At 34.6% G+C, this 14796-nt stretch overlaps 1 protein-coding gene across 2 annotated transcripts in view; it reads left to right on the forward strand.

Moving 5' to 3' along the window:
- The window catches only part of ARFGEF1 (ARF guanine nucleotide exchange factor 1), a 101238-nt gene that overhangs the window by 21206 nt on the left and 65236 nt on the right, over positions 1-14796 (forward strand). For both annotated transcript variants that reach the window (XR_012491664.2, XM_019726256.3), the window contains exons 2-3: positions 13191-13221; positions 13756-13912. Coding sequence is in view for 1 of the 2 variants with exons in the window: in XM_019726256.3 (XP_019581815.1) it covers positions 13191-13221; positions 13756-13912 (188 nt within the window). In the remaining variant the exon portion in view is untranslated. The remainder of the gene's footprint in view (positions 1-13190; positions 13222-13755; positions 13913-14796) is intronic.

Below are 14796 nucleotides of genomic sequence, written 5' to 3' on the forward strand. Positions count from 1 at the left end.
TCTACTTATGTAATAGGGTTACTATAGGATTAAATGGGAAAGTATATGTAGTCAATAAATGTTAGTTTTCATCCCCTACGTTAGGGTTGGCAAGAGATGCATATACACCTTACGTAGAAAACTGTAGATATCTGTATAATAAGACAGTTCCTTAAGTTATTTGGTTTTTCAAAGAAAAGGTGTATTTGCAAAGGAAAGTATCGAGCTGAACACTTGTAACTTGTACACTTTCCAGCATGTATGTTATACTTTAATGAAAAGTTTACACTAAAAATGTGCATAGGGAAAAATATACATTATAATATTAACTGGAGTTATTTCTGTATGATGGGATTATGGTTAGTGTTTTTTTTTTCTTTATACATTTCTGCATTTTTCTAAAGTGATCATGCATTACTTTTATAATTTTTAAAAGAAATTTAAAAGCTGATTTAATACTGAAATATTTATTAATTAAATTTTGGCCAAGAATTGCTTTAACTGAATTCCTTGGGAAAGGGGAGCGTGAAGTGATGAGGGTACAGGTGGAATAAGATAATTGTTTAAGGTGGAGGGACATGGGACTCGTTATATTATTCATTCTCTAGTGTTGAAAATGTTTGGAATTCTTCATAATAAAAAGCTTTTAAAAGCTCTTAGAAGAGTGCACTGTGCAATCGGAGACTTAGTGAGGACCCAAGTACACGATGACTTTTTTCTGAAGGGAATAATTTTTGGAGAATAAAAATTTGTCTCCTGATCCTGGAGCATACGTAGTATTTCACAGTTATGGGAGCTTTTTGTTTTTCTTTCTGTGCTTACAGGCTCGTACATTTCAGCGGAGCTATTCAGTTATAGAATATGCATGACATGTCATTTGCCCCCTACTGTCTGTTAAAGTTCCCTCATTCCAATCAGGTATATGTCTTTTTTGGTTTTAATATAACTTTACCGACATATTTTACGTATCGTATAATTCACCCATTTCAAGTGTACAACTCAGTGGTTTTTTTTAGTAAATTTACTGAGTTGTGCAACCATAACTAAAAATCAATTTTAGAAGAGTTTCATCACTTTTCATAAAATCGCTCATGTCCGTTCATCACATTCCCACCCCGGGCAACTGCTTATCTACTTTGTCTTTATAGATTGGCCTTTTCAGGGCATTTCATGTGAATTGAATCATAGCGTATACAGTCCTTTGTGTATGATCTTTTTCTTAGCATGCTGTTTTTGAGTTTTATCCATGTTGTAGCATGCATCAGTATTTCATCTCTTTTTGTTTCTGAATAGCATTCTATTGTGTGGAATTGATGTTGTATTTATCTGTTCATCCATTGGTGGACATTTAGGTTGTTTCCAATTTGTGATGATTATGAATAATGGTTTCAGCATTCACATGCTGTTGGGCTTTGTGTGGATGTATGTTTTTTGTTGTTGTTGTTTTTGGATCCGTACCAAAGAGTGCAATTTCTGGGTTATATGACAAATTTATGTGTAACTTTTTAAGAATCTGCCAGCTGTATTCCAAAGTGGCTGCATCATTTAACTTCCTTCTAGCAAATGTATGAGGGTTCCCATTTCTCTGTCCTCACCAACATTTGCTATTGTTTATCTCTAGAATGTAGAATAGCTGTTTTAATGCTGTGAAGTGGCATCTCAGTGTGGCTTTAATTTGCATTTCTAGACTAATGATGTTGAGCATCTCGTCATGTGCATCTTGTTTGGTAAAATGTCTGTTCGAATCTTTTGCCCGTGTTTTTGATTGGGTTGTTTATCATTTCATTTATTGAGGCGTATGTATCTTTACTGATAGCACCTCATGTACATTCAGCTCTACTCTCTACTGTTTGTCGTTCCTTTATTTTTCAGTACCTTGTACTAACCTAAATTCTTTTTGTCCTTCAATGTTTAGCTCAAATGCCACCTTCTTTGCGTGGCTTTCCTGATTATGCATTACTTACTACACTTCCTATTTTCTTGATCTCTTATACTAATTATATTTTGTTCTTTGAGATTTAGTGCTTAATTGTCTTAAAAAATAGAGAGATCTTGACAATGGTGGACTTAAAATTTGCAGTTTGGACTGTTGAGTTTCTGATATGAATATAGTAATTTATAATTTTTATGAGGCATGAATCAGGTGTGTACTACTTTTCAAGGTGGGTCTGAGGAAGTGAGTCATTTAGCTAACAATTGAGGTTAGCCACTGCTGAGGAACATGGCAGCTTTGTTTTCTCCTTGTGAGGCACATTATTTGTTATAGATGTATTTATGAACTTGAGATTTTTTGCTAAGGTCTGAAGACTATCCTTGATCAATACCAGGGGCCTGAAAATATCTTGGATTTTTAAAATTGCTTTCATGTATAACTTAGGTCCTCTATTTTATGATAATTTATTCATTCAATAGTCATTTATAGACTGTCCACTATCAGTATGGTAATGCAGCTTTAATAATATAGGTCACACAGTTAGTACTAGGACCAATCTTCATGTGTCACTGAGCTGTCCAGGTCGGTTTTCTCATGTATACTAATCAGAGCAATGATGGCATTGATCGCAAAGTTGCTGGAGGATCTAATAACATATTTTAAAGCACCTGCAGTAGAACTTGGCACTTGGCACCTGCTCAGCAGCTATTAGGTGTTACTATGTGCAACTTGCACTATTGAAGTGTATAGCAGAGGACCTAACCTAGACTCTGTGTGTGTGTGTGTGTGTGTGTGTGTGTGTGTGTGTGTGTGTAGGAGAGAGAGGTGGAAGGCACGAATTCTGTATGTCTGTATTTCTCTGTTTTACCTCACGGGAAATGACGGTTGAGGGAATAGAGATTGAGGAACTCTGGATCAAAACTTTAACGGAAATGTAGAATTAAATTTCTGCAATGAAACCATTCTTTTGGAAAACAGAGCTATATTAGAAGCCCAACAATATTCACATGTATGAATTATTTGTTTTATCATGCATTCAGAAATTGCTCTACAAGTGTCTCAGTATGAAAGTTTGTGCAGTTAGGATATACAAAAATAGGTTGTCAAACTCTGGAATGTATTTTGGAAGGGCAGAATAAAATATTGGCCGTTCTACCTTAGTATTGCCACTTTATGGCAAAGTGCCCAGCCACACCAAGAGGTGGACTTGGTGGTCCTTCTGAAGATGAAAATTGTGAGTGTGTGAGTTAGTGTGTTTAATACATTTTGACATACAATTTTGAGAAATGCAGATTTAGTATTTTCATATTTGTTTGTGATGGTTCAAACCTTGATTTAAAAATCATTCTTTCACTGTCAGTAGTTTAACCACTTGGTGTGATGGGCTATAAAAAATTTTGGGATGGAGGGAGAACTGACTCTGGGTGGTGAACACACAATGGGATTTATAGATGATGTAATACAGAATTGTACACCTGAAATCTATGTAATTTTACTAACAATTGTCACCCCAATAAATTTAATAAAAAAAAAAAATTTTGGTGTTAAAAAGGTTTGGTGTTTAACTCAATGTTCAATGCTGCATCAGTTTTTAATTCTTATCATACTTTTTTAATAAAAATATGTAAATATGTATAAAATTTTGCTGGTCTATACTAAGATTCTTTAGAAAGATAATTTCATTGTGTATATACCTTTGATAAAATACCATAAAGGTACTATTACATAAGATGTGTTTGCATTTGTGACTGCTACAAGCATAAATTATTTATAGACTAGATACATTATTGGAAAATTTCCTGTAGTGTAGATATCATTTTCCCTTCCTTTTCACTTTAAAATCAGCTTTTTAAATATAGGGATAAATAAACTGCAAGATATAAAAATCTCAGTAAAAAAAATGTAGAAAAATTTTAAAAGTAATATTTTAAAGGAACATTGAAATTTGAAAGTAATATTTGTAGATTTTAAAATAATAGATAAATGGGTCCTAGCCTTTAATGCTGAACCAAACATAAAAATATTCATTAGGATCTTTATTGCCTGTTTGCTGAGTTTTTAAATTTAATTTCTCAAAATCGTTAAAACGTACACATAGTATGAAATTCAAAAAGTGCAGAGAGATATATAAAGGATGACAAATAAGTTTTCCCCTTACCTAGTCACTTGTTTTTTCCCCCTTAGGCAAACACTTACTGTTTCTAGCAAATTCTTTCAGAGAGGGTTCATGCACTTACATAGGCATATGTTTTGCTTTAAAAATTTCCCCATGTGTCTACTTTAAATGGAGGCTTTGACCGGACCTCTATCCCAAATCTTTTAATACCCCAACTTTTAGCTGTTTGTTCGTAAAGGCTATTACTTGTAATTGGAAAGAGCTATACTTTTATGAAATGTTCTCATAAAATCAAATTTGGGTGGTCCCTTGTTGGGTATTTATATTGCTTGTACTGTTTCGTATTTAAGATTTTCTCAAAAAAGAGAAATTAAACCCAGCCCCAGATGAAGCACTTTCACACTTCTTTGATGCTCCGAATATTTTTAAGAGACAGACAACTAGACACTATCATCCCCATTTGAAAAATCTGTAAACTGAGTTTTAGAAAGGTCATAGCATGGCAAAGCTGGGGTTTGACTCAGTCTTTTGCGGCCTTCAGCCCATTTCTCTGCCCTGTATTGCTGGTGCATCCAAACCTGAAACAGAAGCAGCACCCTGACTGACAGTGTGGTCGTCTGCTGTGGTCGTCTGCCCATGACTCCATGGCTGCGCTGCTCTGTGGCTTCTACTGAGCAGAATCCCTGAAGGTCTGATTGTTTATTGCCCAGTGGGAGTGTTAGCACTTATAACACTAACTCTGCGCTTGTTGATTTTTACTGTAGTTGCTGTAAGTTGTTGGTAGTGAATAGTCACTGCATTCTTTTTTATCTAAATATTAAGTTCCATTAAAGGATTGTTTTCATAATTCATGATTTCTCTAAATGCTTATTTTCACTTAGTTTTCTGTAAATTTGGTTTGCCTATATTTATCACTTTAGTGTCATTAGGCAGGCACTTGGTCTGAATTCTATTGAGGTTTTTATTTTGTATTTTATTTAAAAGATACATAAAGTCTGGAAGAGAAAATTAATGACTTGAAATATTTACTAGAACTTAATATTTCTAGTTTTGGTTTTCAAACCAGCAGGATTCCTTCTATTTTTTAATAGGCAGTACAGTGGGTTTTTTTTTCGTTAGAATTTTTATGAGTGCGCGGGGAAGCTAATTACAAATATTCTAAAATTAATATCTTAAATTAATAAGTCATTGACATTCAGCCATTGGATTTAGGCTTGTTTCTTATCAGTCACACGTAATCATTTCTTACCTCCTTGGTCATCTTGGGTAAATCACTTCACGTGATTTATGTAGATGTATGTAAAACTGCTTTGTAAATTGTAAAATGTTACACAAATATGATATATTTTTGTTTATTAGACTTGTTTCTATTCAAGTGATTTTGGTGAGCTACTCAACAATTTTCATCATTTTAGAAAATATTTGTCAAGGACCTCAATATCGTTGATATACCAAATATTCAAGAAACAGTTTCAGTCCATTGGAATTTTTTATTCCTAGTTTTAAGTTACTTATGGGAAAATTACTTAAATGCATTAGAGAACTTAAATTACATGTAATCTTTGGCCAGAGATCAAGGTCTAAGTTAAAAAGTGGTTCAGTGCCTTTCTGTTACAAGTAATTAAAAATTTTTTTAAATGTAAAATTAAATTTGGAAATTCTAGATTTGAGTTATTTGTAAGCTGTTTATGGTTCATATGTCTAGTTTTCATTTGGATACAGTCATTCCCTATTAGTTGGCTTTTACTGTTTTACTGTAGAAACATCTTTTCACCTTTATTCTGAAAGTTTGAGTGACAGACCATTGAGAGCAGTAATGACAGAATGATTGCGGTCAGAAGTTTGCACTGCTTTTTGACACGTCCTCTAGAACCATATTATCAAATGGGGATCTGTTGGCTTTGCGGGGGCAGGAATATTGGCTTTTGAATGAAAATCTAGTTTTTCCCCTTTCATCTTTCAGAAATTAGCCATACCAATCTATGACAAGAAAACATTTATTTGAAATTCGGCAGGAAAATTGGTCATCTATAGGACCGCTCAGCAACTTCCATCACACATGCTTGTGGTTTTATTTATTTATTGGCTTAGTAAAAAAAATAATCACTATTTTTGCCAATAATTTTGAAAGTAATGGATTCTACTAAAAGTGCATATAAAGTACATTTACCTCAGAGAAAATGTCCCTAGTTTAGTTTATGGGCTTGTTTCCTTTTAGAGAATACTGGAAAGTAAAATAGTTTAGCTTAGGGGAAAAATGGTTACAAATACATAATAAAATTTCTAAACGTAAAATAATACTAAGTATTGTGTCAGTAACTGTGACAGTTGTCACTGTAAACTATGGAGATAAGTAAAACCTTATAGTATATAAATATTCATTTAACTTTCACCTTAGTGTTGAATCACATGTTACTGTGCATTTCACCTTTTCCAACATTTTTAAAGTTTTTAAGAATATCAGAACTTAGGTACTTTTATCAACTCTCAATCATTTTAGTACCTGGGGACAGTCATTAATTCGTTAGTGAATATTCCGTATACAATTAACTTGATCCCAGCTGAATATTTGTGCCCATTGCATCTTTTGCTTCCATAAAATAAGAGAGGGGAGGTGGAGGCAGTGACAGTGGCAGCATAAGGAAGAGTTACATCTTTTTTGGGTATTTTTCTGGGCACTAAAAAGTAACTTAAAGTGGTATTTTGTTTTACATTACTTTCTATCTCAATAGAAATCAATTGTTATATATGATTTAGTCATAATTTTGCAGACTAATTCTGTAGAGGACCTCCAGATTTTGAGGCTAAGTACGTTACAAGGTGGTTGGTGGGGCGACAAGTCATAGCTGCATTTTATCAAGTACTATACCTCTTACGCATCTGGTTTCCTTACCCAGATGCTCAAAATACATGAGAACTTTCCATGTTCCTGCAGTGCTTTGTGTTTCTCAGTTAGCTCTCTCTCCCATTTGTTACGCCAGGGAGTTATTTCAAACCCCAATCTCCTCAAGCCTCCTGAACTCTTTCTGTTGCAGTTTGCCTACTGCTGTATAATAAACCACCTAAGAGTTAGTGGTGTAACACAGGGACCATTTTATTTGGCTCACAGACTCTCTGTATGTCAGGAATTCGGCTGGGCCGAGTTGCTGCTCCAGTGTCTGGGGCCTCAGCTGGGAAGACTCACAAAGCTGGGGGGCGGGGGGGGGGGAACGTGAAGGGCTGGGAACGGAATCCCCTCTGGAGGTTCTTCACTCATGTCTGGCGCCTGGGCTGTGAGGACTGGACAGCGGGCTCAGCTGGGATTGTTGGCTGAACCACTTCCGTGTGACCTCTGTGGGCTTGGGCTTCCCACATCGGGCCGTTGGGTTCCAAGAGTGGGCGTCTGGAGACCCGGCATTCCAAGAGAATTAGGCAGGGGCTCCTTGGCTTTTTCTGACCTGATCTTGGCAGTTGTCCACTGTCACTTCCACTGCATTCTGTCGGTTATAATGAATCTCTGAGGACAGCCCAGATTCAAAGAGAGGGGAATTAGATGCTATCTCTTGGTGGAGTTGTGGCAAGGGCATGTGGAACAGGAAATAACATAGTGACCAGTGTGGACAACACAGCCTGCCACACTATCCCAATCTTCAAATTTATATGTTTTAGTGCCTGCTGGATATTGCCACTTGAATATTCCAGTCCCTTACAGTAAAGTATGACTAAGCTTACCTCCTCTTCACACCTGCCTTTTCCCCCCTACCCCCCATTGCCCAGTGAGAAAACTGCATTTTCTGTCTAAACTCTATTACCCAGTTCTGCAAGCTAGATCTTCTCTTCTTGCTAACACCCTCCTCTTCCCCTAGATAAATGAGAATTTTCATTCTTTTTCCTCCCAGATGTCCATGGAATTTACATTTACAAACCCTATTGTCATAGCTTTAGTTTACGACATTATCTCTTCCTTAGATTACTGTAACATTCTATTTAACTCCTGTATTTTCATTTAATCCTTATCTGTATGAAATGTGATTCTAAAGTTACATGACTGGATTTGAAAATGTAAACCTAAGCAGAATATATACATCCAAACGAATGTTAATTTTTCAAAGTAATCCCTTACATTTATGCAATATTTTATAAATGTTTAAAATTCACGTGTATAGTCATAGTTGATCTAAATCACTGTTCTTCAGTGGTCTTATATCATCTTTATCGTTTGGGTTACAAGCTTCTTTGAGACTTCATTGAGAGATGACCTTTTCTAGAACAGTGCTTGCACACGCAGTGTGAGATGGTTCACAGAAGCTCTGAAGTTAAGAACTTTTTTAGTCACATACCATTCTTCATACTTGGCTCTAAGCCACTTGTGATTAATTGGTGGTTAGAATCTGATTCCCTTTCTAGAGATTTTTTCCTTCTTTGAGATTCATTTAAAAGAAGAAAGTGGTCAAGAAAGAACTGCAAACAATGAATTCCACAAATATTTTGAATACTTCCACATTATGATAATTTATTGATATATATAGCCTCCCGTACTTACCATTTTAGAGAAGATAACACTTTGGATGTGTAAATTCTAATGTGTTTATTAGAAACTCTTCATTTGACTTCAAGGTCTCTCCTTAAGATTTCCGATTAGTTTGCATTGAGTAAATGCTGCTGCTCTGCAGACTATGCTATAATATAAAACGAAATGATGTCATGAGAGATGGATAAATCATTTGTAGGCATAGATAGCAGGATTTGTTGAATTATATAAATACTATTTTGAAGTTTATATTTGTACTGTAGTCGGGGAAAAGACAGCTGCTGAGTAAGTTGATGGTAAAAATAATGAAAGGGAATATTTCATGTACTTAGGAAATCAGATAAGTTACCTGTAATCAGTTATTTTTCAAATAAATCACTCTTTCGTGTTCATTAAACAAATCCTGTGCCTTATCAACTTAGTTCCAGTTGTTTGATATACCTGAAAGGAATAATATGTCTGTTTCTTTCAAAATATTTTAAAAGCTATACTGTGTTAATTCACAATAACCCTTTTCTCCAATTTTAACCTTTCCTTCTATATATAATGTAGTAGTTTCTAAGGTTTTTAAAAAGTTTGTAAAAATAGTTCCAAAGGGATAGAGGGAGTCAATGGCAAGAGAGAAAATAATTCCTGAATTTTAATAAGGTTTTTTTCAAGGACTACGACTATACAGTTGAAAAACCTAAGTATCTTTAACAAACAAATCCAGCATCTGATTTTTATCTTACTTGAGTCCAAGAGTGATGGCTTTTCTTATCACATCAAATGTTGGATATTTGCATAGTCTAGTGTTTGCAGAGCGATGTCAAAAATATTTTGCTGTTTGTAGTTATCCTTTTCATGATTCCGACTTTAACAGGAAAGTATTTCACAGTTCAGCACTATGTGGTGTTTTTTTGTTTTTTTTTTAAGATTTTATTGGGGAAGGGGAACAGGACTTTATTGGGGGAACAGTGTGTACTTCCAGGACTTTTTTTTTTTTTCCCCAAGTCAAGTTGTTGTCCTTTCAGTCTTAGTTGTGGAGGGCACAGCCCACCATCCCTGTGGGAGTCGAACTGGCAACCTTGTGGTTGAGAGGATGCGCTCCAACCAACTGAGCCATCCGGGAGCTCAGCGGCAGCTCAGCTCAAGGTGCCATGTTCAATCTTAGTTGCAGAGGGCACTGCCCACCATCCCTTGCAGGACTCGAGGAGTTGAACTGGCAGCCTTGTGGTTGAGAGCCCACTGGCCCATGTGGGAATCAAACCGGCAGCCTTCGGAGTTAGGAGCATGGAGCTCTAACCGCCTGAGCCACCGGGCCGGCCCCACACTATGTGGTTTTTAATTTGAGTATGCTATTTCTTAATTTGATGCTTTGTTTTTTCTTCTGATTTTTTTTAACAATTGAGAATTTATTCTTGATTCTACTGTTGAAGCAAACTATTTCTAAGCTCTGATTCGTTAAAATAGGCAGTTTTCTCAAAGGTAGTGTTACTGGACATTGATTATATGTTAAGAAAATTGAAAGGAATTCCTTTTTAGCATAGGGTTAAGTGAGTCGTAGAGGTATACAATAAATGGTCGTGGACAGTTGGTGAAAGCCAACTGTCTTCCTCTCCTTTCTTTTACCCATTCTATAGCGATGCTTATGAAACCTGTTGGTAGGTTATCAGAATCCCTTGAAGCCTTGTTAAAACACAGATTAGTACAGGGTAATTTAAAACATCAGAAACATTGAGACTTAGTGTTATATTTCTATAACACTAAAAAAAAAAAAAAAGAACTTACCAAATCAGTTTGAACAGTGCTTGCCTTCTTGTCTAACTTAAAATATGGAGATCGGTACATATAAATAAATAAACAACATAGTACCATCAGAATTAGAGAAACATATTCAATATATCTTGTGTTGGGTAGGTTTTATTAGACTATTTAAATACACATATTAAAAAATAATGGAATTATTGGGGCGGCCGGTTAGCTCAGTTGCTTAGAGTGCGGTGCTCTTAATAAGTTTGCCAGTTCGATCCCCACATGGGCCACTGTGAGCTGTGCCCTCCACAACTAGATTGAAACAACTACTTGATTGGAGCTGATGGGTCCTGGAAAAACACACTTAAATAAATAAAAGTTAAAAAAAATAATGGAATCATAGGATAGAATGGTTCAGAGTTTATAGGAGCCTTTGAACCATAATGTTTTAGAAGAAAGGTCAGCAAACCTTTTCTGTGAAGGGCTTTGCAGGCCAAGAAGAAAAAGCAATGTTATGTAAATACTTACATACCAAGAGAAAAGAAGTTTACACAAAGTTTTTATTAACTCAGTTCACAATAATAATAAGCAAGTATACATTTTAGTATACATAATAAGCAGAATCCTGATCTAATGAGAAGAATGGAATTGTTTTAGGGGGGATAACATTACTCTTCATTGGGCTTCAAAATTAGGGTTCTGTATTATCAAGTTGCAAATGTTCAGCTGTGAAAACTGTTCTTAAACTCATGGGCTATGCAAAAACGGGGTGGCTTGGCTTTGGCGTGTGAGCCATAGTTGGTGACCCGTGTTTTAGAATGTAGGCACACTTCGTTATATTGTGCTACACGAGTGTTGCATTTTTTAAAATGGAAGGCAAAGCCCTCCACCAACAAGAAAAGATTACAGTTTGCTTTGTTGCGATAACTCACGTTGTCGATGGTCTGGAAGGGAACCTGCAATATCTGAGGTATAAGGGACCTTTGCAGTAACCCCATCATTAGTGAGGTGAGGATTGTTTCTCAGGTTATGTAGTGACAGGTGGGGTCAAAACACAGTGCTCTTTACAATGTTACACTACCTCTGGTATTCTTATCTAGTGTATTATTCACTTAGCCGGAAGACCCTATTCTCTGTAAATGGAAATTCACTTTATACAAAAACTGCTACCTCCTCCCTCCCTGCCTCTACCTCACATCTTTTTTTCTATCTTACCTGATTTTCAGCAATACTCCAGCTTCTTAAATAATAATGATTCAACATAATAATGAAAAATACTGTTTTAAATTTTTTATAAAGATTTGTGATACTTAATAAATACACCATTGGTCCCTCATCTGTACTGTATTTTAAAAAGTGATTTAAATTGTTTTAATAACCTGTATTTGTGAACTATACAACTTTAGTAGCTATATGCAGGTCAGACATTGTGAATTTTTGTTAAGTATTACAGTATTTTAAATACCTACAGATAATAGTTTTACGTTTGTTCCCCTTCCACTCCTACCACCAGTAAAATGGAAAGAGGTTTGGTCCACAGAGAAATAGACTGACATACCAAATATCAAGTACTTGGCACAAAGGATGTAATGAATAAATTGTGTATATATGATCTGACAGAGTCACTTTATCAAGGACTTACTAGGTTGGGCAAAAGTAATTGCGGTTTAAAAAGTTAAAAACATGCAAAAACGGCAATTACTTTTGCACCAACCTAATAATATAGTCTGGTACGTGGAAGGTGCTCAGTACGTGATAGTTTTTAATAGTTATTAAACTTGGAGCCTACTTGTTTATAATACCCAAATTTAACACATTTCTCTCAATATTCAGAAATCAGTTTGAACAGTGCTTGCCTTATATACCTTATAATATGGAGACAGATAAATAATAGAGCACCATCTGAATTAGCAGAGCAACATTGCATTCAGTGGCGATCCTGTGACACTTATGTAGTATAATGGGTAAAAAGCCAGGATCTGGAGTTAGATGACCCAGTTTTAAAACCTGGTGAAACCTGATTAGCCATACACCCAAGTCATGCAGCCCTTGGGCAAGTTATTCAACCTCTGTGCCTCAATCTCCTGATCTTTAAAAAGAAGACATGATAGTACATTTCACATGTACTAACACAGGGAAGCCTCATAGGGTTGTTACGAGGCTTAACTGTGTGAGTACATGTAGACTATACCAGTGCTTGGCCATGCTAAGTTCTCAACTACTGGCTGCAAAAATATTAAAAATATTAATTATATTACATTTGAATACTTTTCTTCCACATTTCAAACAGATTCCCCAATCTATCAATTAAATTTAAGACTCTTCTATTATAGATAGGATTGATCTAATTTACCTCATCTCTTACAAACATTGAAGGGAAAATTTCCCATTAAATTATACAGGTGTATTTTACACTGTCTTGTATAGTCATAAGTAGGAAAATTGGGTAAATATTAGTTATATACAAGGTCAGGAAGTTATAGTTTTGGTCTAATCAAATCCTTGAAATAGTCCCAAAAATGGTGCATTGAGGTTTTTTTTCTCACCCAACATGTGCCTTATGTTTTGTGACTTGAATACAGCATACCTAATATTCTGTTCTTAATATTAATGCTTCTTGTAAATAGTCACTTGACCAAAAAAAACCTCTTTGAGAAAAGGAAATGATTTGGGAATTAGTAAGCTGCAATTGTACTTGTTCTTATTGTTAATATATAATTGTCTAGTTTTATAAAATTGTATTATTTGTGTACATTAATACATTCAGCTGCAACAGAATGTTAGTACCTTATTGTTTTTTGAATTTGCATGTTTCCCAATTTGTTATAGAAATTACAAATTAGTTTACGAAACCTTTAACCAAATTACTTAATCTTTCTCTTGTCAAGTTTTCTAATATATGCTTTTTTTCCCCCCAGAGGAAATAAAAGCAGAAACTGAAAAACAGAGGTTAGTGGGGTTTCTTTTCTTTAGTAAAAATAATTTTGAAACTTGTCACTCTTGGCCAAGATAATATAGTCATCTATCTATATTTTAGCGTGGCAGATTTTTTGCATGTGATCTTGGTAATAAAATCAATTTAAAAAATGGTATTTAAGAAATTGTAAACCTACTTATAAATACAAAACGACCTCATAAGTATATAAGGGATACAAAAACATCTCATAAATAAACATATAAGGGAATTTCTGAAATACCATAACATGCTTTAAAGTGTTTGCTTAGATTTTGATTCGTATTTAGAAAGATTAATAAGTAATAACTTAAATTACTTTATATAAAATAATTAGTTTCTTTTATTTTTCTTGCATTTAGTCACACTAGCTTTTGACTTATAGCAAATCACTTAACTTCTCATGAAATAAGGGAAGATGAAGATTGGTTTAGCAAGGTTCTTTTTAGAACTGAAATTCTGTCTTTTTATGAGTTTATCATCAGTATGATAAATGTGGCACTTTAATCAGACTCTTCTTTTTCATTTAGTCCTCCTCATGGAGAAGCAAAAGCTGGATCAAGCACCCTTCCACCAGTGAAATCAAAGACAAATTTTATTGAAGCGGACAAGTACTTCTTACCCTTTGAATTGGCATGCCAATCCAAATGTCCCCGCATAGTTAGTACATCTCTAGATTGTTTACAGGTATGTATAAAACGGTATTAACTAAATACCGTCTAATTTGAATGTTTCTAAACATTACGATTGATGATTCAGACATTTTCCGTGAAACCATTTAATACTCTTTTTGATAAGAAATCAAATGGTTGCTTATATTAAACAGAGACAGTAATAGTTGCAAAACAATTAGTTTAAGGGTAACAAAAATCATTAGTTAGCTTAGTGAATCACAAAATCTTTACTAAGTTTATCAATAATGAAAGTGTTGATTTTTTTCTTTTTCCATCAGTGAAGTGCAAAAACCATAATAACTTTTAATCTGCTGCTGACTTTACATACATCGTTATTTGCAAATGATTTTATTAAATGGCTGCTATTTCATATAAATTAACATATTTTATACAGTATTATTGACAGCTTAATATTTATATTCACTGTTGGACAATAGCTCTGACCTTCACTCATTTATGTTAGGAAAATTCCTTAAGTCTTGCATTCTGTTGTACTTACACATGCACATGAGGATTGTTTTACATATTTGTAAGGCAAACATCCAGATAAGAGAGGTCTTTCTCTTTTCAGGTGTTTTTACTGTTTGGGGATTATACCTATTTAACTAATAATTTAATGATTAAGAGAAGACTGTATCCTTATGATTTTTTAATTTTAATTTTTTTTTATGATTTGTTTTTAAGATAGGTTAAGGATAAGTTCGTTTGATTTGTGACCATGTTTTCCTTGAAAAATTAAATTATAATAAACTAAGTCCTTTCAGGGCTATACTGGTAATGATAAATGAACAAATCCATGAATTATTGCAGCCAGTGTATGGAAATTGGGTTTTCTGCAAGTACACAGATCTAATTGGGAAAGAGATTTTCGGTCATTAAATGAGTTAAGATAGCTTC

This window comes from Rhinolophus sinicus, chromosome 7, assembly GCF_057876585.1.
Source record: "Rhinolophus sinicus isolate RSI-liver-muscle chromosome 7, RSI-T2T, whole genome shotgun sequence".
NCBI lineage: Eukaryota > Metazoa > Chordata > Mammalia > Chiroptera > Rhinolophidae > Rhinolophus > Rhinolophus sinicus.